At 48.3% G+C, this 25,337-nt stretch overlaps 1 protein-coding gene across 1 annotated transcript in view; it reads right to left on the bottom strand.

The window, feature by feature from the left end:
* LOC121543014 (Wilms tumor protein 1-interacting protein) overlaps window positions 1-24,927 on the bottom strand; it is a 35,131-nt gene extending 10,204 nt beyond the window's left edge. The window contains exons 1-2 of the mRNA XM_041852686.1: window positions 22,821-24,927; window positions 9,299-9,400 (exon numbers count right to left, since the gene is read on the bottom strand). Coding sequence (XP_041708620.1) covers window positions 9,299-9,400; window positions 22,821-24,201 — 1,483 coding nt within the window. The 5' untranslated portion in view covers window positions 24,202-24,927. The remainder of the gene's footprint in view (window positions 1-9,298; window positions 9,401-22,820) is intronic.
* Between the last annotated feature and the right edge of the window lie 410 nt (window positions 24,928-25,337).

Here is a 25,337-nt window from a genome sequence, read left to right as displayed (position 1 = left end):
TTAAAGGCTCCAGAACGTCAGACAGAATCCATTAGGTCTTGCTAATTCCCAGACACCAACTCAAATAAACACTGAGTCTAATACTGTAGCAGCCTCTTGATTTAATCTGCTTCAGAGAGAGACTGGCCTGGTTGGGCAGCTTTCTGCTGCACTGGGAACTACTGGGAACACATCTGGGGCCTCGCTCAGACAATCACAACCACATGAGGGGAAAATGGTGTGATTGAATACAATGACTAAACAGAGCGTAACTGATTAAACCAGAGTTCTCTAATGGTTTGCTTCACATGGCAAAGAGAGAGAGAGACAAATAGAGAGAGAGAGGGAGAGAGACCCAGGCCTCAGACCCAGAGGCAGCACTAGCTCTCCTTCTTTCCCTCTTCTTTCCTGCTTTTTGTCTGTTCTCTCCAAGATCGATCCACACACCGAGAGCACTTCCTGTCTCTGTCTGTCTGTCTGAATCCCCCTCTCCTTCATAATATACCCCCTTCTCTCCTCCCCTCCCTCCATTCCTACAGCCCATGTCCCACAGGAAGGGGAAACATTCCACACATTTTCAGGGAGGAGGTGAAGGAGGGAGGAGGGAGAGAGAGAGGAGTGGGTTAACACTAGTAAATGGGAGCCTTCTTCATCTCCTGGCTACCACAGAGCTATTAGCAACACATGTTAGACTAATCAAAAATGGCGGAAGGTGAGCAGAGCGGTGGTGCTAAAATAATCACTAACCAATTAGGAACTAATATGTTTTATTCACAGGTCTCATTGTCAAAGATGCCTGGCTGAGGGAATGGGGTTCTTAATACAACAGGCCTGGGATGGAGAGAAGAGCAGAGCACCGGTTGCAATGATTCCAGTGGTGACCTGATCATGGTATTGAGGGGGCAGCAGAGTTCAGACAAACAGCTAGAGCACACTGTAGCAAAACCTTTTGCAATGGAAAACGGACATATGTGTTCTTATTGGACAGTTCAGGTAGTTTTGTCCAATAAGAACACTGAAGTTCAGGTAGTACCTCCCTGTTTCCCTGAGTTTCAAAATGTTTTCTCCCCTACTGAACATGACCCTAGTGACCCCTCCCCCCAGGGAAAAGAAGGGAAAAATAAGAATTTCCACTGATTCCTCCTCTCTGGTACTTTAACTCTAAATCTGCGATAAACCCAGAACCCACATTATCCTAAAAACATCTAATGCCATGTGGGACCATCTCAGGGGTAACAAAAATAGACACTAAATCACGGTAGAGCTCCTGAAAGCCCACAGCAGCCATCTGAAGGGTTTGATCCTCTTATGGACATGAGGAGCCAAACAATGAGACATCCTGTACTGTACTTATATCAAGGCTTTTAACCTACGCATGCACTAACATTATGAAACTGGCCAAGCTTCCTGACAAAACTCGGAACTAACGGTCTTATCATGTACAACATTTTCCCTTTGTAACATGCCTATCCTGCCTGTACTTCGGTGGGATAACCGACAATACAGTGAGGGAAAAAAGTATTTGATCCCCTGCTGATTTTGTAAGTTTGCCCACTGACAAAGACATGATCAGTCTATAATTTTAATGGTAGGTTTATTTGAACAGTGAGAGACAGAATAACAACAACAAAAATCCAGAAAAATGCATGTCAAAAATGTTATAAATTGATTTGCATTTTAATGAGGGAAATAAGTATTTGACCCCTCTGCAAAACATGACTTAGTACTTGGTGGCAAAACCCTTGTTGGCAATCACAGAGGTCAGACATTTCTTGTAGTTGGCCACCAGGTTTGCACACATCTCAGGAGGGATTTTGTCCCACTCTTCTTTGCAGATCTTCTCCAAGTCATTAAGGTTTCGAGGCTGACGTTTGGCAACTCGAACCTTCAGCTCCTTCCACAGATTTTCTATGGGATTAAGGTCTGGAGACTGGCTAGGCCACTCCAGGACCTTAATGTGCTTCTTCTTGAGCCACTCCTTTGTTGCCTTGGCCGTGCGTTTTGGGTCATTGTCATGCTGGAATACCCATCCACGACCCATTTTCAATGCCCTGGCAGAGGGAAGGAGGTTCTCACCCAAGGTTTGACGGTACATGGCCCCGTTCATCATCCCTTTGATGTGGTGAAGTTGTCCTGTCCCCTTAGCAGAAAAACACCCCCAAAGCATAATGTTTCCACCTCTATGTTTAATGGTGGGGATGGTGTTCTTGGGGTCATTCCTCCTCCTCCAAACACGGCGAGTTGAGTTGATGCCAAAGAGCTCGATTTTGGTCTCATCTGACCACAACACTTTCACCCAATTCTCCTCTGAATCATTCAGATGTTCATTACTTCAGACGGGCCTGTATATGTGCCTTCTTGAGCAGGGGAACCTTGCGGGCGCTGCAGGATTTCAGTCCTTCACTGCGTAGTGTGTTACCAATTGTTTTCTTGGTGACTATGGTCCCAGCTGCTTTGAGATCATTGACAAGATCCTCCCGTGTAGTTCTGGGCTGATTCCTCACCGTTCTCATAATAATTGCAACTCCACCAGGTGAGATCTTGCATGGAGCCCCAGGCCAAGGGAGATTGACAGGTCTTTTGTGTTTCTTCCATTTGCGAATAATCGCACCAACTGTTGTCACCTTCTCACCAAGCTGCTTGGCGATGGTCTTGTAGCCCATTCCAGCCTTGTGTAGGTCTACAATCTTGTCCCTGACATCCTTGGAGAGCTCTTTGGTCTTGGCCATGGTGGAGAGTTTGGAATCTGATTGATTGATCGCTTCTGTGGACAGGTGTCTTTTATACAGGTAACAAGCTGTGATTAGGATTCGTTACCTGTATAAAAGACACCTGGAAGCCAGAAATCTTTCTGATTGAGAGGGAGTCAAATACTTATTTCCCTCATTAAAATGTAAATCAATTTATAACATTTTTGACATGCGTTTTTCTGGATTTTTTTGTTGTTATTCTGTCTCTCACTGTTCAAATAAACCTACCATTAAAATTATAGACTGATCATGTCTTTGTCAGTGGGCAAACGTACAAAATCAGCAGGGGATCAAATACTTTTTTCCCTCACTGTATCAAGGTCAGAAAGGCAATCGATACAACAACAAAAAAAGACAATCATCTCTGCATCAGGAAAAGGTACAAAACTGGCCCTTAAATAATCATAATTTAATAACCCTATTTTCCCCTTAATTTCCCTCAGGAACAAAGAAAATAATGATGGAGGGAATGGGGGATGAAAGTGAGATATGAACACTTCTTCACATTCCTGTCTTTTTGGAGAGAGAGAGAGAGAGAGAGAGCGAGAGAGAGAGAGAGAGAAGGCAGGGAGCCTTGTGAGAAGATAAGATTAATGAATGTCAGAAGAAGTCTGGGCTGGCAGTAATGAAAGAGTTCCAGAAAAATTACGACTATTTCCCCCCTCATATAAATAATAAATGCCTAAGAGACAGAAAAAAAACACAGGCCTGGGCCGTTTTCTAATGAAAACATTATTTAATACCTCAAGGTTGATTCTAAGATCTATCTGTGCACTTCTCCAACACCTTTCATTAATTATTTATAACCCTGTCTATTACTGTACTATAAATACTAGCAATCTAGGAAGGAAATCACAAGAGCTATGTGAGAAAGCACAGATCAGATGCCATCACAGCAAAAGAGAATGGACCACATTTCACATGTGCTGAAAACGTTCATAATACCCATAACCCATTCTTCCTTAGAAAAGCTGTAATGGTTCTCAACAAGTATGTGAATTTAGATTAATTTAGTTGAATCCTATCTAATCCCTATTTCCCCAGCACAACAACATGTGTCCAATAGGGCTTAAGTGTTTATTTGGAAGAAATTGTTACTCACAGCAATGTCCTCCCTTACTCAATCACATTTATCAGATCTAGAGTGTGGACACCGGGACAGGGTAGGGTGTTTTAGCTTGACAAACTATCCACCATCTAAGAGTGCCAGCATTCAAATCACAGCAGTTTTCAGATCACTAACGTCACAGCCAATCCATGTTTGTGTTCTCCAGAGGCAGAAGATTAGTTGGAGAGGCTGATGTTGTAAGGTGGGTTGGGATTGGTTGGGCTGAGGACACAGCAGGGCCTGTTGTATCCTGACCTGATAGGTTCACAACAACAATTACACTTCTGTTCTCACAAAAAACCAACCCACCTCCAGTCTCACCTCAGCCAAATGCTCTAGTCCACACACACTACGCTACTCTCCGCTTGATCAAATCATGCCAAATGAAGTTCCATTGGGAAAAGTTAGGAAATGACTGCCTAACTGTGTGTCGTGAGGGCAGATTTAGACTCTACGTTTGTGAGAACAGGCCCTCTTTATTGAGGGAGACATTGCAAAGACAACACTTTTTTAGACGCAAATATCTCTGCTATTAAAGGTGCTCCATTATCTCTGGTCCAAAGTTCTGAGTATGATGAGCATTTCAATGAGAATGATGGTGCAAAATAAATAAAGGTCTTAAAAGGAAAGTAAAACATTACAATTCATGGTGGCAAAAATATCATAGGCGTCATGGCGACTAAAACCACTTGCTGCCCATGTCATTTCCCGTCCAGGGCGTTTCCCAGCCGTCTAGTCTGCTGATCTGCTCTGAGGCTGAGATGTGTAATCCCCCACAATCCTTCCCTCTCATTCCCACCTACTCTAGGCTTTAGCGTCCTGCTGGAGCTTTGCTGTCTCCGCTCACCTTCTGGTTTTGTCGCTCCTTCTAACAGCCCTTTGTCTTGACCAACAGATTATTGTCATAGACTACCTGGATGCCCACTCTATAGCCCACTTTAATAGACCTGTAAGCCCTTCTCCTCTTTTACAAACAAGCCCATATCTCCCCTGGGTGAAGGGGAGTTATAGGGCGTTAAAGGGGGTTGAGTGCTTTGTGGTGGTGTTTTAAAGAGGCATGCTTGTGACCGTTCTAGAAGAGTCAATAATTAGCTGCTCTAACTGGAACCTTCTGTGAGCGATGCGTCTTCTGTCTTCTGTCCTAGACATGCAGCTTGAACTATCCTCCTACCTATCAAAGGATGCACCCACTGCCTCCCCCCTGCCTCCACCCTACCTCCACCCTACCTCCACCTGCCTGTCTCCCAGGCACCTTGTGGAAGGCAGGAGACATTCCCCTTTAAGTATTTTAAGTTCAGGGTGATAAAGATTCTGTTATGCAACAAAATAACCATGAAGGTGGTAGAGGGGGGTAGAGGGGAGGGAGCTGTGTGTATGTATGTGTGTGTGAGTGTGTTCCGGCGTAGGTGGAACTTGCCAGTGGGTGGTGGGTAGTTCTGAATGGTCCTCCTGTCTTGCCCCGTGCTCCCCTACCTCCCTGTGTCCAGCTGGCATAACACCACTCTGTGTCCTCTCCTCGGACTGACTCCCACCCCGAGGCCCCTTACGCCTGCATTCCTCCCCGGCCCCTCTCCCCGTGGAGCCGGCCGCAGCCTCTGTGCCCTCAGTTGGAGAAGGGTATGGGAGGTATGCAGTCAGTGTGTATCCTCCTAACTCCCCCCATTTTACACCCCACCAGCTTCCCTAACTCTCTCCATTCCGCGGCTCTTCTTTTTAGTGCCTTCACAGTCACACTCTCTCTCTCTCACACACGCACAAGCACACACATACAAACGATTGGGCAGATAAAGGACAACACAGGGTGTGTTAATCAGCGATGGTAGAGCATGAGCTTTCAGGTCAGGGGTCAGGAGGCCTCACACTGCCCTCTAATTGGCATGGGCAGAGGTCAGAGATCATCTCCACAGGGGGATTTTAATTGGTCGACTCATCTATAGATACCAAAGCAGCAACCATCTAGACAGGATGGCTTTGGAATCCCTTTGAAGTTCTAGTAAGGAGATCACAGTGAAAACACAGGGCCATCTATGGGAGATGCCGAGGTCAGGGGAGGTGAGGAGACAGAGGCCAGGGCAGGGGGAAGCAAACTTGGTGCAGCCAGGGAATCATCCGAGCTGAACATCACTAAATCAGTGAGACACTGAACCATAAAGTCGGTGAACTACTGAATCCCCGAGTAACTGAATCACATCAATTGATTTGATGAATCTATGAGCCACTAAACTGCAGCTGAACTATGGTGATCTAGCTTCATGTCCCAGGGTCTGTGTGTTCTGATGTGGCATTCTCTTCTCTTTGTGTGGCTGAAGGAGTGACTGACACACCCAGAAACTAAACACCACAGTTCCTTGGTTGTAATCATGGAGCTGACGGTGTATGTATATGTCTGCAGTATTGTGTGTGTGTGTTTGTGTGTGTGCCTGGGGCAGGGGATGAGGGACGAAGAGAGGATGTGACAGTTACATTTAGTAGAACAGGAGCTCAGAAAACAATACAACTCACAGCAACATGATCTGCCATGAGCTGCATGGGGGCCTGTTCAACACACTGGGTGGAATAAGTCAGGGTTTCCCAAACTCGGTCCTGGGGCCCCTACGCCTGGGTGCACATTGTGGTTTTTGCCCTAGCACTACACAGCTGATTCAAATAACCAACTGATCATCAAGCATTGATTATTTGAATCAGCTGTGTAGTGCTAGGGCAAAAAACAAAACGTGCACCCAGAGTCACCTAGAACCGAATTTGAGAAATCCTGGAGTAGGTGACTCTGTGTGTGTATGTGTGTGTGTGTGTGTGTGTGTGTGTGTGTGTGTGTGTGTGTGTGTGTGCGTACATGCGTGTACACAGAAGGTGAGGAAAGAGTGAGTGAGGCAGGTTGGGTTTGTGTATATAGATCAGTAAGTTTGGGGGGTGGCTTGCGTGGTAGTGGTCGTGGTAGTGGGCGTGGCCAATGGCGCAGTCTCCGTCTGTCACACCCTGGCTCTGGGACTCATTATGTTGGGCCAGGGTGTGTTCATTCTATGTGTTCTGTTTCTATGTTTGACTGAGTGACTCCCAATCAGAGGCAACGAGTGTCAGCTGTTTGCTGGTTGTCTCTGATTGGGAGCCATATTTAACTGTCTGTGTTTCACTTTGGGTTTGTGGGTTTTTGTTCCGTGTTCGGTCATTGTCACCGTGGACTTCACGAGTCGTGTTTTGTTTTGTTTAGAAACTTTAACTAATTAAAGTCATGTTTGTTTCTCACGCTGCGCCTTGGTCTACTCCTTCATACGACGTTAGTGACAGAAAAACCCACCATACCAAGACCAAGCAGCGTGTCCAGGAGCAGGCAGCCTGGACGTGGGAGCAGATCTTGGACGGGCAGGGGTCCTGGACCTGGGAGGAAATCCTGGCCGGGATGGATCGCCGGCCATGGAGTGAGACGGTGGAGGCGCGCCGTAGAGAGGAGCTACGGCGTGATCAGGGTCGTCGTCGGACGGTCGTGAGGCAACCCCAGAAATTTTTTAGGGGGCACACGGCATGGACGACGGGCTGACGGAGGAGAAAAGGGGGCGGATCCAGAAGGCCACCAGGCCAGGGGTACACCGCCCTGTACGTCCTGTGCGGATGCCTCACACAGAGTGTGTGAGGGTAGGCATTCAGCCAGGACGGGTGGTGGCCGCTATTCACTCCAGGCCTCCTATCCGTCTCCACAGCCCGGTTCGGCCTGTCCCTGCTCCACGCACCAAGCCTACGGTGTGCGTCGCCAGCCCAGTCCGGCCTGTCCCTGCTCCACGCACCAAGCCTACGGTGTGCGTCGCCAGCCCAGTCCGGCCTGTCCCTGCTCCACGCACCAAGCCTACGGTGTGCGTCGCCAGCCCAGTCCGGCCTGTCCCTGCTCCACGCACCAAGCCTACGGTGTGCGTCGACAGCCCAGCCCGGCCTGTCCCTGCTCCACGCACCAAGCCTACGGTGTGCGTCGCCAGCCCGGTCCGGCCTGTTCCTGCTCCACGCACCAAGCCTACGGTGTGCGTCGACAGCCCAGCCCGGCCTGTTCCTGCCACCCGCACCAAGCCTACGGTGTGCGTCGACAGCCCAGCCCGGCCTGTCCCTGCTCCACGCACCAAGCCTACGGTGTGCGTCGACAGCCCAGCCCGGCCTGTCCCTGCTCCACGCACCAAGCCTACGGTGTGCGTCGACAGCCCAGCCCGGCCTGTCCCTGCTCCACGCACTAAACCTACGGTGCGCGTCGCCAGCCCGGTCCGGCCTGTTCCTGCCACCCGCACCAAGTCTACGGTGCGCGTCGCCAGCCCGGTCCGGCCTGTTCCTGCCACCCGCACCAAGCCAGGGGTGCAAGTCGACAGACTGGACCAGGGGCACTATGGGGGGTGTATTGGAGGGTGGTGGTCAAGGCCGGAGCCAGAACCGCCGCCGAGGAGGTATGCCCGCCCAGCCCTCCCCTGTTTTATTTAGTTGAGGCGCGGTCGCAGTCCGCGCCTTTAGGGGGGGGTACTGTCACACCCTGGCTCTGGGACTCATTATGTTGGGCCAGGGTGTGTTCATTCTATGTGTTCTGTTTCTATGTTTGACTGAGTGACTCCCAATCAGAGGCAACGAGTGTCAGCTGTTTGCTGGTTGTCTCTGATTTGGAGCCATATTTAACTGTCTGTGTTTCACTTTGGGTTTGTGGGTTTTTGTTCCGTGTTCGGTCATTGTCACCGTGGACTTCACGAGTCGTGTTTTGTTTTGTTTAGAAACTTTAACTAATTAAAGTCATGTTTGTTTCTCACGCTGCGCCTTGGTCTACTCCTTCATACGACGTTCGTGACACCGTCAAAAATGTTAGAGGCCGAATTTTAGATGCTGTCCTCTTGGCCGCAGAGACAACATGTTGCTGTTTTATAGCTAATTTACTGCAATTCTACACATTTTGCCATGGGGCAGAGAACATTTTTACCGTTTTAAAACTAGTTTCCTGCAATTCTACACATTTTGTCATGGGGCTGAGAGACAAATGTGCATTTTTAAAGCTAATTTCCTCGCTAAGTTCTTATGCTATCTGAGTAACTAAAACATTATAACAAAATCAATGGGGGCCCCATGCCATGACATTTTTAGAATTCCATGACATTTGACATTGCCATGACATTTTTAGAATTCTCCCTGTCTAGTTTTTATTTTGGTGATTGTTAGTTCTCAAAAGATGATCTTATTTAAAAATATATAGCTGCATTATATTTTCTACATACTTTATATCTTGTTTAAGTCATTTAAGTTTACACAGAAATCGCTTCACCATCCATAAAAAAAATGGATTAAAAAAATAATTATATATATATATATATATATATTAATACAGGGGAAACAGTGGTAGGTTACTTGCTTCAGGTGAAGTAGGTGTCATGTTAGAGGTAAGGAGAGAGTAGGTGAGGTAGACAGGGTTTACTGTATAGAGTGTTTCATTATTTAGTGTAGTACTTACTGCAGGCACTGCAGGTGAAGCAGACATCATGATAGAGGCTTCCCATAGCCTGGCAGGCCTGAGTGGCTCCGTACACCGCCTTGTTACACTTCACACAGCTCCCTGGAACACAACACAACAGCCAGGTCAGAGACATGAACACACACACACGCACACACACACACATTGTGCAGAAATAACTATGCTACCGTCATGTACTTGGGCACTACCACTGTCTCAGTCATAAGCAGTTGTCCTGTTAGAATAGAAAGTCAGAATTGTACCCATTCCATAACACTAATGAGAACTGGATCCATAACAAGCAGACTGATAAAACCAGACACAAACAATGGAATGAAAAAAGCCTAACAACAGTCAAAGGAAATCAGTTAGCCATGCTGTATCATTGAAAGGGGAAATATATTCCAATCTGCTTGTTTGGTTTGGCTCTGGCCTAGAGGAGTCTGTCACATGAACACTGTGATAAAAGACCCAAGTGTTCCTACCAAACACGCACACGCGCACACACACACACACACACACACACACACACACACACACACACACACACACACACACACACACACACACACACACACACACACACACACACACACACACACACACAGCTAAACATGCAGTACAGTGTCTTGCAAAAGTATTCATCCCCCTTGGCGTTTTTCCTATTTTGTTGCATTACAACCTGTAATTTAAATTGATTTTTATTTGGAATTCAGGTAATGGACATACACAAAATAGTCCAAATTGATGAAGTGAAATGAAAAAAAATTACTTGTTTAAAAAAATTCTACAAAATAAATAACGGAAAAGTGGTGCATGCATATGTATTCACCCCCTTTGCTATGAAGCCCCTAAATAAGATCTGGTGCAACCAATTACCTTCAGAAGAAACATAATTAGTTAATAAAGTCCACCTGTGTGCAATCTAAGTGTTACATGATCTGTGTCAAATGATCTCAGTATATATACACCTGTTCTGAAAGGCCCCAGAGTCTGCAACACCACTAAGCAAGGGGCACCACCAAACAAGCGGCACCATGAAGACCAAGGAGCTCTCCAAACAGGTCAGGGCCAAAGTTGTGGAGAAGTACAGATCAGGGTTGGGTTATAAAAAAAATATCCGAAACTTTGAACATCCCACGGAGCACCATTAAATCCATTATAAAAAAATTGAAAGAATATGGCATCACAACAAACCTGCAAAGAGAGGGCCGCCCACCAAAACTCACGGACCAGGCAAGGAGGGCATTAATCAGAGAGGCAACAAAGAGACCAAAGATAACCCTGAAGGAGCTGCAAAGCTCCACAGCGGAGATTGGAGTATCTGTCCATAGGACCACTTTAATAATAATAATAATAATAATAATATGCCATTTAGCAGACGCTTTTATCCAAAGCGACTTACAGTCATGCGTGCATAAATTATTATTATTATTATTTTTTTTTTTGTGTATGGGTGGTCCCGGGGATCGAACCCACTACCTTGGCGTTACAAGCGCCGTGCTCTACCAGCTGAGCTACTCCACAGAGCTGGGCTTTACGGAATTGAGGGCAGAAAAAAGCCATTGCTTAAAGAAAAAAATAAGAAAAAACGTCAAAAGCCATGTGGGAGACTCCCCAAACATATGGAAGAAGGCACTCTGGACAAATGAGACTAAAATTGAGCTTTTTGGCCATCAAGGAAAACGCTATGTCTGGCGCTAACCCAACACTTCTCATCACCCCGAGAACACCATCCCCACAGTGAAGCATGGTGGTGGCAGCATCATGCTGTGGGGATGTTTTTCATCTGCAGGGACTGGGAAACTGGTCAGAATTGAAGGAATGATGGATGGCGCTTGAGGGAAAGTTTCAGTCTTCCAGAGATTTGAGACTGGGCCAGAGGTTCACCTTCCAGCAGGACAATGACCCTAAGCACCCTGCTAAAGCAACACTCGAGTGGTTTAAGGGGAAACATTTAAATGTCTTGGAATGGCCTAGTCAAAGCCCAGACCTCAATCCAATTGAGAATTTGTGGTATGACTTAAAGATTGCTGTACACCAGCGGAACCCATCCAACTTGAAGGAGCTGGAGCAGTTTTGCCTAGAAGAATGGGCAAAAATCCCAGTGGCTAGATGTGCCAAGCTTATAGAGACATACCCCAAGAGACTTGAAGCTGTAATTGCTGCAAAAGGTGGCTCTTTGGGGGGCGAATAGTTATGCACGCTCAAGTTTTCTGTTTTTTTGTCTTATTGTTTCAGAAGAAAAAATATTTTGCATCTTAAAATTGGTAGGCATGTTGTGTTAATCAAATGATACAAACCCCCCAGGTTGTAAGGCAACAAAATAGGAAAAATGCCAAGGGGGTGAATACTTTCGCAAGCCACTGTCTAATCTAGTCAGCTGACAGGCAGCGGAGGTGGAAAGTTCCATAGAGAGAAAGAGAGTGTGAGAGCAAGAGAGAAAGAGTGAGAGAAAGAAAGAGAAAGAGAGAGAGAGAGAGAGAGAAAGAGAGAGAGAGAGTCCAGTGAAAATAGAAAGAGCTCCTGTGTCATGTGTCCTGTGAGGTGTTTTGTGTGCTGTGGTCTTCTGACTGAGCTGAGAGGTTAGCAGTGTGCTGAGAGAGATGTGGTAACAGAACAACATGAGCCCACAGCAGCATGGCATGGCACAGTGCTGAAACAACAGTGTGTTACACACACACAACATTCCCCAGGGGGACGAAGACCACGCCAGGGACAGTACCGCCTCGCCTGGCCACTGACAAAGAAGCTTCTGTCTCTGGCCTGCTCTCCTGCAGACAGACATCACAAGGCACTACGTCTGTCTGCCTCTTCCCCTAACACGCTGTCAGCGTCCCAAATGTCCCCCTATTTCCTACATTGGGAATAGGGTACCATTTGCAACGCATCCACTGTCAGCCACAGACAAGAGACAACATTAAGTTCTCCTCTTCATACTGTAACACAATATAGAAATGAAGCAGCTATGCACAGTTTATAAGGTACACCACCTCGTTCACGAAAATGGTTCGCTCCTACAGACAATTAGTCACGTGAACGTGGCTTGCTATATAAAGCAGGCAGACAGGCATCGAGGCATTCAGTTACTGTTCGATTGAACAGGCAAAATGTGTGACCTAAGCGACTTTGAGCGTGGTATGATCGACGGTGCCAGGCGCGCCGGTTCCAGTATCTCAGAAAGGGCCGGCCTCCTGGGCTTTTCACGCATGACAGTGTCTAGGGTTTACCAAGAATGGTACAACAAACAGTCAGCGACAGTCCTGTGGGAGAAAACAGCTTGTTGATTAGAGGTCGAAGGAGAATGGCAAGAATTGTGCAAGCTAACAGGCGGGCCACAAACAGGCAAATAACGGCGCAGTACAACAGTGGTATGCAGAACGGCATCTCGGAATGCACAACTCGTCTGTCCTTGTCACAGATGGGCTATTGCAGCAGATGACCACACAGGATTCCACTCCTATCAGCTAAAAACAAGAAAGCCGGCTCCAGTGGGCACACAATCACCAACACTGGACAATTGAGGAGTGGAAAAACTTTGCCTGGTCCGACGAACTCCTGTTGCGTCATACTGGTGGCAGAGTCAGGATTTGGCGTAAGCAGCATGAGTCCATGGTCCCATCCTGTCTGGTGTCAATGGTACAGGCTGGTGGCAGTGGTGTAATGGTGTGGGGAATGTTTTCCTTGCACACATTAAGTCCCTTGATACCAACTGAGCAATGTTTCCATGCCCCGAAGAATTCAGGTTGTTCTGGAGGCAAAGGGTGGTCCACTGAGTATACAAAACATTAAGAACACCTGCTCTTTCCATGACATAGACTGACCAGGTGAATCCTGGTGAAAGCTATGATCCTCTATTGATGTCACTTTTTAAATCCACTTCAATCAGTGTAGATGAAGGGGAGGAGACAGGTTAAAGAAGGATTTTTAAGCCATGAGACAATTGAGACATGGATTGTGTATGTGTGCCATTCAGAGGGTGAATGGGCAAGACAGAAGATTTAAGTGCCTTTGAACGGGGTATGGTAGTAGGTGCCAGGCGCATCGGTTTGTGTCAATAACTGCAACGCTGCTGGGGGGGTTCAACTCATTATTAGGAAGGGGTTCCTAATATTTAGTATACTCAGTGTATATACCGAATTGAATCAACCTCTCCTGTTAACTACAACACAGTCCTCTAGTCTGCCCTTATAACCTGTGACTGGCTTCAAGCCATTTGTCCTGCCTATCATGACTCTACCGCCGATACTGTAACACAATATAGGAATGAGCTATATATACACCTGTATGAATCAACCTTTCCTGTTAACTAAACTCAGCAAAAAAAGAAACGTCCCTTTTTCAAAGATAATTCGTAAAAATCAAAATAACTTCACAGATCTTCATTGTAAAGGGTTTAAACACAGTTTCCCATGCTTGTTCAATGAACCATAAACAATTAATGAACATGTACCTGTGGAACGGTCGTTAAGACACTAACAGCTTACAGACGGTAGGCAATTAAGGTCACAGTTATGAAAACTTAGGACACTAAAGAGGCCTTTCTACTGACTCTGAAAAACACCAAAAGAAAGATGCCCAGGGTCCCTGCTCATCTGCGTGAACGTGCCTTAGGCATACTGCAAGGAGGCATGAGGACTGCAGATGTGGCCAGGGCAATAAATTGCAATGTCCGTACTGTGAGACGCCTAAGACAGCGCTACAGGGAGACAGGACGGACAGCTGATCGTCCTCGCAGTGGCAGACCACGTGTAACAACACCTGCACAGGATCGGTACATCCGAACATCACACCTGCGGGACAGGTACAGGATGGCAACAACAACTGCCCGAGTTACGCCAAGAACGCACAATCTCTCCATCAGTGCTCAGACTGTCCGCAATAGGCTCAGAGAGGCTGGACTGAGGGCTTGTAGGCCTGTTGTAAGGCAGGTCCTCACCAGACATCACCGGCAACAACGTCGCCTATGGGCACAAACCAACCGTCGCTGGACCAGACAGGACTGGCAAAAAGTGCTCTTCACTGATGAGTCGCGGTTTTGTCTCACCAGGGGTGATGGTCGGATTCGCGTTTATCGTCAAAAGAATGAGCGTTACACCGAGGCCTGTACTCTAGAGCGGGATCGATTTGGAGGTGGAGGGTCTGTGGCGGTGTGTCACAGCATCATTGGACTGAGCTTGTTGTCATTGCAGGCAATCTCAACGCTGTGCGTTACAGGGAAGACATCCTCCTCCCTCATGTGGTACCCTTGCAGGCTGACATGACCCTCCAGCATGACAATGCCACCAGCCATACTGCTCGTTCTGTGCGTGATTTCCTGCAAGACAGGAATGTCAGTGTTCTGCCATGGCCAGTGAAGAGCCCGGATCTCAATCCCATTGAGCACGTCTGGGACCTGTTGGATCGGAGGGTGAGGGCTAGGGCCATTCCCCCCAGAAATGTCCCAGAACTTGCAGGTGCCTTGGTGGAAAAGTGGGGTAACATCTTACAGCAAGAACTGGCAAATCAGGTGCAGTCCATGAGGAGGAGATGCACTGCAGTACTTAATGCAGCTGGTGGCCACACCAGATACTGACTGTTACTTTTGATTTTGACCCCCTTTGTTCAGGGACACATTATTCAATTTCTGTTAGTCACATGTCTGTGGAACTTGTTCAGTTTATGTCTCAGTTGTTGAATCTTGTTATGTTCATACAAATATTTACACATGTTAATTTGCTGAAAATAAACGCAGTTGACAGTTGTCACGATCGTCTAAATAAGCGGACCAAGGCGCAGCGTTGCGAGTGAACATGATGACTTTTAATTAGAAAAGCACGTCAATACAAAACAAAAGACGAAAGTGAAGTCCAATAGTAACAAAGACTAAACTTGGAACAAAAACCCACAACCCACATGAGAACACAGACAGAATAAATATGGCTCCCAATCAGAGATAACGAGCCGACAGCTGACACTCGTTACCTCCGATTGGGAGTCACACGACACCACAATTAACACACCCAAAACACAACCAACCGAATACACCCTTACAACCAACCCCACAACAAATACCCAACAAAACAAACACACCCTGGTTCATTCACAACGTCCCGGAACCAGAGCGTGACAGTACCCCCCCCTAAAGGTGCGAACCCCGGACGCACCAACATAAAGACTAGGGGAGGGTCTGGGTGGGCGTCTGTCCACGGTGGCGGCTCTGGCCCCCGGTCGTGATCCCCACCCCACCACAGTCACAAACTGCTTAATAGGCAGCACCGGACTAAGGGACAGCACCTGACTAAGGGGCAGCACCGGACTAAGTGGCAGCACCGGACTAAGGGGCAGCACCGGGCCAAGGGGCAGCACCTGACTAAGGGGCAGCACCGGACTAAGGGGCAGCACCGGGCTAAGGGACAGTACCTGACTAAGGGGCAGCACCGGACTGAGGGGCAGATCCTGGCTGGCTGGCTCAGGCGGATCCTGGCTGGACGGCTCTGGCGGATCCTGGCTGGCGGAAGGCTCTGGCTGATCCTGTCTGGCAGAAGGCTCTGGCTGATCCTGTCTGGCGGAAGGCTCTGGCTGATCCTGTCTGGCGGAAGGCTCTGGCTGATCCTGTCTGGCGGAAGGCTCTGGCTGATCCTGTCTGGCGGAAGGCTCTGGCTGATCCTGTCTGGCGGAAGGCTCTGGCTGCTCCTGTCTGGCGGAAGGCTCTGGCTGATCCTGTCTGGCGGAAGGCTCTGGCTGCTCCTGTCTGGCGGAGAGCTCTAGCGGCTCCGGTCTGGCGGACGGCTCTGAAGGCTCATGGCAGACGGGCGGCTTTGCAGGCTCAGTACAGACGGGCAGTTCCTGCGGCGCTTGGCAGACGGACAGTTCAGACGGCGTTGGGCAGACGGGCAGTTCAGGCGCCGTTGGGCAGACGGGCAGTTCAGACGGCGTTGGGCAGACGGGCAGTTCAGGCGCCGTTGGGCAGACGGGCAGTTCAGACGGCGTTGGGCAGACGGACAGTTCAGGCCCGTTGGGCAGACGGCAGACTCTGGCCGTCTGAGGCGCATCGTAGGCCTGGTGCGTGGTGCCGGAACAGGAGGTACCGGGCTGAGGACACGCATCTCAGGGCTAGTGCGGGGAGAAGCAACAGGGCATGCTGGACCCTGGGGACGCACCGTAGGCCTGATGCGTGGTGCCGGAACTGGAGGTACCGGCCTGAGGACACGCATCTCAGGGCTAGTGCAGAAAACAGCAACAGGGCATGCTTGGCCCTGGGGACGCACCGTAGGCCTGATGCGTGGTGCCGGAACTGGAGGTACCGGGCTGAGGACACGCATCTCAGGGCTAGTGCGGGAAGCAGCAACAGGGCATGCTTGGCCCTGGGGACGCACCGTAGGCCTGATGCGTGGTGCCGGAACTGGAGGTACCAGGCTGGCGAAGCGCACCGTATCCCTGGTGCGTGGAGTAGGAACAGGCCGGGCTGGGCTGGCGACGCGCACCGTATCCCTGGTGCGAGTGGCCGGAACAGGCCGGGCCGGGCTGGCGAAGCGCACCGTATCCCTGGTGCGTGGAGTAGGAACAGGCCGGGCTGAGCTGGCGACGCGCACCGTATCCCTGGTGCGAGTGGCCGGAACAGGCCGGGCCGGGCTGGCGAAGCGCACCGTATCCCTGGTGCGAGTGGCCGGAACAGGCCGGGCTGGGCTGGCGACGCGCACCGTAGGCTTCGTATGAGGCTCAGGAACAGGCCGGGCTGGGCTGGCGACGCGCACCGTACACTTAGTGCGAGGGGCCGGAACAGGCCGTACCGTACTGGGGACACACACTACTGGCTGTACCTCGGGATTAGGAACGGGCCGGACCGGACTGGATACACACCTCAGTCTCTCACGCCGTGCCTCTACATCTCCTTTCCCTACTTTGGCCAGTGACCCCCTTAACCTGGTAGCCTCCTGAATCCGTCCCTTCTCTGCCTCCGTCAGCCCCCTTAACCTGGTAGCCTTCTGAATCTGCCTTGTGGCAGCCTCCTGCTGCTCAGTCGCCCAAGCCATGTGCCCCCCCAAAAAACTTTTTGGGGTTGCCTCTCGTCCTTCCAACGATGATGGCCCTGCTGACGCCGTTGCTCCTCTCTCGCCAGGGCCTTGATCTTCCCCCAAGGTCCCTTGCCCCCGAGCATGTCCTCCCAGGACCACGATTTGCCCACCTGGGCCATCGCCAGCCTCTCGAGCTCCTTACCAGGCGCTTCCTCCCATGTCCAGCTGTCTTGCTCCTGGACACGCTGCTTGGTCCTTCTATGGTGGGTTTTTCTGTCACGATCGTCTAAATAAGCGGACCAAGGCGCAGCGTTGCGAGTGAACATGATGACTTTTAATTAGAAAAGCACGTCAATACAAAACAAAAGACGAAAGTGAAGTCCAATAGTAACAAAGACTAAACTTGGAACAAAAACCCACAACCCACATGAGAACACAGACAGAATAAATATGGCTCCCAATCAGAGATAACGAGCCGACAGCTGACACTCGTTACCTCCGATTGGGAGTCACACGACACCACAATTAACACACCCAAAACACAACCAACCGAATACACCCTTACAACCAACCCCACAACAAATACCCAACAAAACAAACACACCCTGGTTCATTCACAACGTCCCGGAACCAGAGCGTGACAACAGTGAGAGGACGTTTATTTTTTTGCTGAGTTTACAATAAATGTAGAGCGTCCTCTGGTCTTACAGCACATTAAGTAACTTCTTGTAACTTTCTTCTAACCATTTGTCCTGCCCGTCATGACTTTACCTTACACACTATAACACAATATAGGAATGAGCTATATACACACCTTATTGAATTAACCCTCCGTTCAAAATGACAATAAACCACTGTAGCCTACAGCACAGCCACATCTATCTATCCCCTTATATAACAATGTCAGGAGATTAAGGGCCTACTCCTCTCATCATGTGTTCCTCCCTCCTCTCCTCTTCCCCTCCTACATTTACATTTACATTTTAGTCATTTAGCAGACGCTCTTATCCAGAGCGACTTACAGGAGCAATTAGGGTTAAGTGCCTTGCTCAAGGGCACATTAACAGATTTTTCACCTAGTCGGCTCGGGGATTAGAACCAGCGACCTTTCGGTTACTGGCACAACGCTCTCCTCTCCTCCAAACCATCTGGACTCATCACTGGAATTCCAGGTTCAATCCATCATTAGACAGACAGACAGAGACAGAGACAGACAGACACACAGACAGACACACAGACAGACAGTTCTAATGCATGGACTCAATAGGGTTGGATTTGTTTAGCTCAACTTTGGTTTTCCAAAACTGAGAATTTTATGATTTTCGACCAGAGTTTAAAGTCACAGCTGTTGTCTGTAATGTACATTCCATTGAAACTGTAAAATGCACTGAAAAGTAAGAGGGATACATAAACAACCAAACAAACTGCTTCCTGTTTAGGACAAACATTCTTAGTTAAAGAAGCAACATTTTCCTACCTGATTGAACAGCAGCAAAACTGTGTTCGGCAGAAGTCCCATATTCCAAAACCCCTGTGATTTTATAGAGAGTTCTTTCTTTAACGGTTGCGAGAGCATGGGTGAAGGGGGAAGGGAATCAAAACACAGAGCCAAAACTTCACCCCCCATCCTCCCCCTCACCTCAACCCCCACACACCAGCCCAGCTGTCAAAACTCCCAAAACGTCTGCCTCTACTGCTGCCTAATGGCACACAACAAGCCTCTTCATATACCTCCACAATCACTGATAACAATTGACTGACAGGAACTTGATATTATGGCAGTTGACTTGTCATGTTAGAAGCCAAACAAGACTATTGCACTTAGTAATAGTTATTATAGTAGTCGTGTAATATTATTTTAAACATTTTTCTGTGTATCGTATGGCAGAATCCAAGGCTAGGACATCATGAAATCACATCAACACTGGTCCCACCCAAAACAGCAGCCTAACATCACAAAAGCATTCTCTCACTACACGAACACACACACATTTACTTATACAACCAATCAAACACTGAAGCAAGGACCCAGGCCCAGACACACAGAGAGATAAAGATGGAGGAGAGAGAGGAAAGAGAGAGAAATGCATCCACACACATACACAAAGGCTTCCTGCAGGACTTGTCAGGGGTCCAGATTGAGTGCCAAAGCAGAAGCCAAGAAACCCTGGGAACAGTTAAGGTAAACTGTCCAGTCCACAGACAGACTGACAGCCTGATGGGAGAAAGCTATCCTTAATCACAACACAAAACAAAGCACTCAACCTCTACTATCTATGTGTGTGTGTGTGTGTGTGTGGACAGGGATCCCCTCCACCCTCTGTCCTGTCCCACCACTTGCTCTTCCTCTCTGACCTCCCACCCATAAATCTGGTCTCCGCTCTGCCTCTCTCCCTGCTCTACCTCCCTCCCTCTCGCTCTCTCTCTCACGGCCAAAGAAGCGACAAAACGTTCTATAAATTAACCCTAAGTACCTTCTGCTAATCTAATCATTTATGAAACTAAGTGTGCTCCCCACCCCCTCTTTATATTCCTCAGCCCCGTCCCGTCCTCCAGACATTCCTCTGTGTTCCCCCGGTGCAGTCGTTTGGCACCAAACTCAGTTTCCCAGAACCTCCAGCTATTGCTCTGCCAATCAGAGCAGAGTGTATATGATATGAGAGACCCCAGCCCTAGCTGGCTGGAACTCACTAGGCATGCATCTCAAATGGCACCCTATCCGCTATATAGTGCACTACTATATGGGCCCTGGTCAAAGGTAGTGCACTAAATATGCAATAGGGTATCGTTTGGGAGGTGACCATATGAGCCTTTAGGATGGCTACACTAATCTCCCTTTTACAATAACCTACTAAATCACTAGGTATATGCCCCCAGTGTAAATGTGGCTTACATACTTATAATATAATATGCCATTTAGCAGATGCTTTTATCCAAAGCGACTTACAGTCATGCGTGCATACATTATTTTTTTTTTGTGTATGGGTGGTCCCGGGGTTCGAACCCACTACCTTGGCGTTACAAGCGGCGTGCTCTACCAGCTGAGCTACAGAGGACCACTATAGAGTACTTAATACTCTATAGTCAAATTGGTCAATAATATACTGTATCATACAAATTAGGCAATCCTTTAATAAATGACACAAAATATAGAACTGATAACCCTGGAATAGGTCATCACTCCCATAGTATTATGGTTCTTAACATAGCTATAGAGCTTGGTAGAGAGGAGTAACTCAACACAATCTGGTCTTAACGGCCATGTACTCTTATAATCTTCACCTGACACAGCCACCCCTCGGAGCCTGGTTCCTCTAGGTTTCTTCCTAGGTTCCTGCCTTTCTAGAGAGTTTTTCCTAGCCACTGTGCTTCTGCATCTGCATTGCTTGCTCTTTGAGTAGCCAAGCCTATGGTTCAGGCTAAGAGAATACTCCTCTCCTTTCAGTGGAAAAAGCAGGTCAGGAATGGAGCTTCTCTTTCTGTTCAGTATGTAGAACAGGCCAGGAACTGCACCTGTCCGTCACGCAGGCTATTTTCTGGCATGACAGCATGACGCAGAAAATGAGTGTGTGCTGGGTGTGTGTGCTGTGCGTGTGTCAACATTACAGTATTGTCATACGCAAACTTTATACCATCTTCCACTGCGGCCCCCCACAGTAATCTCTATAACATGTTAACATGTGTGTTTATGAATCTGTGTGTGTGTGTGTGTGTGTGTGTGTGTGTGTGTGTGTGTTCACCATGACAGTGACATGCCCCAGAACATCTTCCCTTATAAACTGAATTAGTGGACTCTGGGGGGCTGGGACGGGGTTTTTGAATTACAATCCTGACTGACGTTCCTTGTTCCTGCAGGAAATTCCTTTTATGAGGCGGCAGAGGGATGCTTTATGAGCGCTCGACAAGTGCACGAGAGATCTCTCCTCTCACGCCATCTCACTCTTCCTTTCTCTCTATCTGTTCCTCTCTCTCGTTGTTCCTCTCTCTCTCTCGCTCGGCTGGACGTCCCATTTTGACGACTGGCCTTGCCTCAACATGCCTAACCCAAGCATGCATATGAACTAAACTTTCTCCCAAATCAACATTGGCAGTCACACCCAAGTCTTAATAATGACTGTACATAAATGGTAGTGTACATACTTAGGACAAGGAGTTATAACCTTGTCATAACCTATGACTACTAGCGTATGTAGTTTTTCCTGAAAGGGTCATCTGGTGAGGAGGAAAAACTCCTGGCCCTACCTATAGGACATATTTTCCATGGGTACCGTGTCAGTGTGAGTAACTGAACTAGACTGGCACTGGGCTCTCAGAGCAGGGTAATAAACACCTTGTCAACTGGTCTATCTGCAGCACACAGAGTACAGGTCTGGTACAGTATAACAGTACAGCAGTATAGCTGGGGGAAAGACAGCCAAGAACTTATTTCCCCCCCTTACCTCCACATAACAATTTCCAGAGAGCGCGCAAACTGGGTGCTGCGTGGCACTAGCTTAATAAAAGGAACAGAAAGCAATGCTCTTGGGCCCTTTACGAATCTGTTTCTGCTGACCAGTTAAATTCCTCCTCCTGCCCTACCTCTTTCTCCTTCACTCTCTCCTTTTCTATTTTTCTCTTCCTTTCTTCCTCTATGGTTGTCTCATCTGTAGATCAGCCCCACCAAACATGTGCTCTTTCACTTCCACGTCTCCTGTTGCACACATTGGGCACAAATGTTGTATTTAATAGTTATTTCTGCATTAATAGAGAGGAAAGTGTAAATTTACTCGTAACCAGTTATATATTCATCTGTACTTTAACTAAACTATACTAGAGACTGATGTCATGTATCCCAGGGCAGCAACAGGCTACATGAAAAAACACTAACAGGAGTTGTTATTCAGTTGACATTGTCTGTATTCCCCAGACTGTGGCTGCGTACAAAAGGTGTGTGTGTGCATGCCTGTGTGTGTGTGTGTGCGTGCACATGGCGGTTTAGAGCAAGAATGTGCAAGCCCAGGTCTGTGCTCTGCAATGTGATGATGTTATTTGGAAAGACTGAGTCAAACAGCCAAGGAGAGGGAGAGGAGAAGACAACCGGAACTATTAAAACGTTTGTTCATTATTACTGAGAGGTAGGCGGGCAGGCAGGCAGGTGACATACACAGACGGGAGGATTTAAGGAGAGCGAGAAGAAACAAATTAGACAATTATTCATTCTAGACTAAAAGATGGAGAAGAGAACAGAAGAGAGGACTCTGGCTAAACGCTGTCTATCTGTCTGTCTGTAGAGTTCAACACTGAACAACAGTATCAGCCATGATGATCAGAAACATACACAAAGACAGAATGACCGCTAGGACGCCCTCACAACTATGCCACTTGATCTGGCATGAGTGAACCAACACACACAAACATACACAAAGACAAGGTTAAATTAACGTGGTGAAAAGTTTTGAACAGCGGGCCATTTTCGCACTCAGTGACCCACATAGAGAAATAAATAAAGAGAGATCTGGTCGATCAAAATGTCAAACTAAGCTTACCGAAGTAGTCTGCCTTTGGCTGGGCGTCCATTTCCTTCTCCAGACGCTTGGTCAGGGCTTCTAATTTGATCTCAGCGGCAGACGGCCCCTGCTCCGGTTGGACATGGAGAGTCTGGCAGGGCAGTTTGAGAGCTCTGGGGGGGCTGGAGGCTTCATACTGGGACTGGGGCCGGAGCTGGCAGGCCTCACCACCAGAGGACAGCTGGCTGTCTAGGCCAGAGGGCACATCCACCCCCATGGCCACTTGCCTGCCCTGGGCCTGGCCTACACCTTGACCCTGGCCAAAGCTTCTAGAGACACTGGTTCCAGAGGGAGAGGCAGAGGCAGGAAGGTAAGCCCCAGCGGTGGCTTTGGGCTGGGCTGCCTCAGGTGGGGCTGGGGATGGGACAGCCACAGGACTCTGAGAGAGCCCATTCTGGCATAGATTTCCCTGGTTGGCGGTTGGTCTTGGGGCCATGGAGTGTGCTGCAGAGTAAGGGCCTGTTGGCGGTGTAACATGGGCAGGTTGGGGAGACAGCTGCTGGTACAGGTCAGCTCCGCCAGTGAAGGCACTCAGAGGGAGCGGTGCTATCAGGTCTGGGTTCCCCAAGCTCCGCATCCAGTTTGCTGCAGCCCCAGCATCAGCCACCGTGGGGGGACTCTGCCGCACTAGCGGGGTGGCAGCCTTGCTCTGGTGCAGTCTAGTGGGGCTTGGAGATGGTAGGCTGTCGGAGAAGGAGGGAGATGGTGAGTGGTGTTGGGGCTGCTGAGATGGGCTGCACATAAGGCCTGAAGATCCAACAGGGCTGGAGGATCCTGGGGAGGCCTGGCCACCCCTGGAGGAGTAGGAGGCCCAAGTGCCCGAGGGACTGGCAGGGTGACCAGAGCCATGTGTGTGTGCGTTCCCAGGGCTGGTGGGACTCGAGGCGTGGTGGTAAGAATGCTGCTCAAAACGCTCCTTGTTATCGTAATTGTTTCCGTAGCCATATGCCTGTTGACTGGGTGAATGGTGTTTCAGAGCTTCACAGGGCGCGTACTGACTCGCGCCACTGACGGTGCCTGGCATAGGGCCAGAGAGTATGGGAGGCTTGGCAGCAGCTTCTCCTGCCTGTCTGTAGCTATTGATAGGCGGCCTGTCTTTGGTGTAAAACGTGCTGTCTGTCGCTTTGTTGTGACCCCCGTTCATTCTCACTGCCAAATTGTTTTTGGCAATTTCCTCTTGCTGTTTCTGTATGTGGATTTTTGTCATTTTGGAGGCAAAAACTCTCCTGGTTTCTTCAAAGTCTGAGTTGTTCCCTGCATCCCTCTTCATTCGGAACAACCCGTCTCTAGATGCCTCATACATATTGAGGTCTTCTAAAAACTTACTTGCCTCAAGATCCAAATCGTCGTATTTATCCATGTTGAAGTGAATTACAAAATGTGTATAAACTATGATCTGATTCAAGGTTCAAGCCACAACTTTCACAAAAAAAGCGATGTGTCAAAAAGAAAAAAAACGTAGGCTAGCCAATTAAAACAACGTTAAACACAGTAAACAACTGAAACTAAAGGATTAAAATCTAAACCCTCGTCACTCCCAAAGTAAAAGATTACCGCAGAGTTTACTGTCCAGTCCAGGCAGCGGAGAGAGAACTCTGTCACGGGGTATTCTGACGTGGAGATCCCGAACCGAAGTAGAAGTACAGTTTCTCCCGTAATGTGTCAGCTATCCCGCGGAAGCAATTATGCCTAGGCCTACTCCAGAATGGATAAAGATCCGAATAATAGCGAGAAGAAGCTCCGTCCTCTCCTCGGTGGGCCAGTTGACTCTGCTCACAACAGGATGCTGTCTGGTTATAAAGTCAGATCAGACAGCCTACGACCCCAGCCTGCGCCTTCTTTCCGAACCTCACTATGGCTCTCAGCGCGGAAGCCTCCATTCAAAAACGTTGTTTGCAACTTTGTAGCGAGTGCATGAGTTCCAAACTTTTCCCGCAAGTTGCTGAACAAATTCCAGTGTGGTCCTCTCATAACGCTAACTTAGTTCGACTATAATTAAACGGTTATTACAAGTGCGTAGGCAAAACATACTGAACGAAAGCAAACCTCTTGATCCGAGAATGGATAGTGTGGATTCGACCGTGGGACTGGGTAGCGCTGTTTGCTTTTAAAGGCGCAGTGTTCACTTCATTCTGGGGTAGATTTTAAGTCATGATATATGGACCCCCAGATAACTCAAGGCACATAGCATAACAAACATTTACCTTTAGGCTATGTTCTTTTTATCACACATTGTTTATTGATATACTTACTTTATGCCCACAATCTATTTGGCTACCTTGTTGGTGCTGGACAAACTGAATTAAAGTTAATTATGAATCAACAGTGTAATTACTAAGGAATCACGTAGGGCTACAAAGTGGGATTTGCAGTCATTTTTTGTTCCCTATAAAAAAATGGGGGAGGAGAGGGAGGGCAGGGGTCGTGCTAAGATCATAGACTGTATGAACCTGAGCTATAACCTGGCCTATCAATGGATTCCCATAAGAAATGCAC

The sequence above is a fragment of the Coregonus clupeaformis genome, chromosome 28 (assembly GCF_020615455.1).
Source record: "Coregonus clupeaformis isolate EN_2021a chromosome 28, ASM2061545v1, whole genome shotgun sequence".
Taxonomy (NCBI): Eukaryota; Metazoa; Chordata; class Actinopteri; order Salmoniformes; family Salmonidae; genus Coregonus; species Coregonus clupeaformis.
Note: the sequence above shows the minus strand (reverse complement) of the source record. Positions and strands in the feature narration are given on the sequence as shown.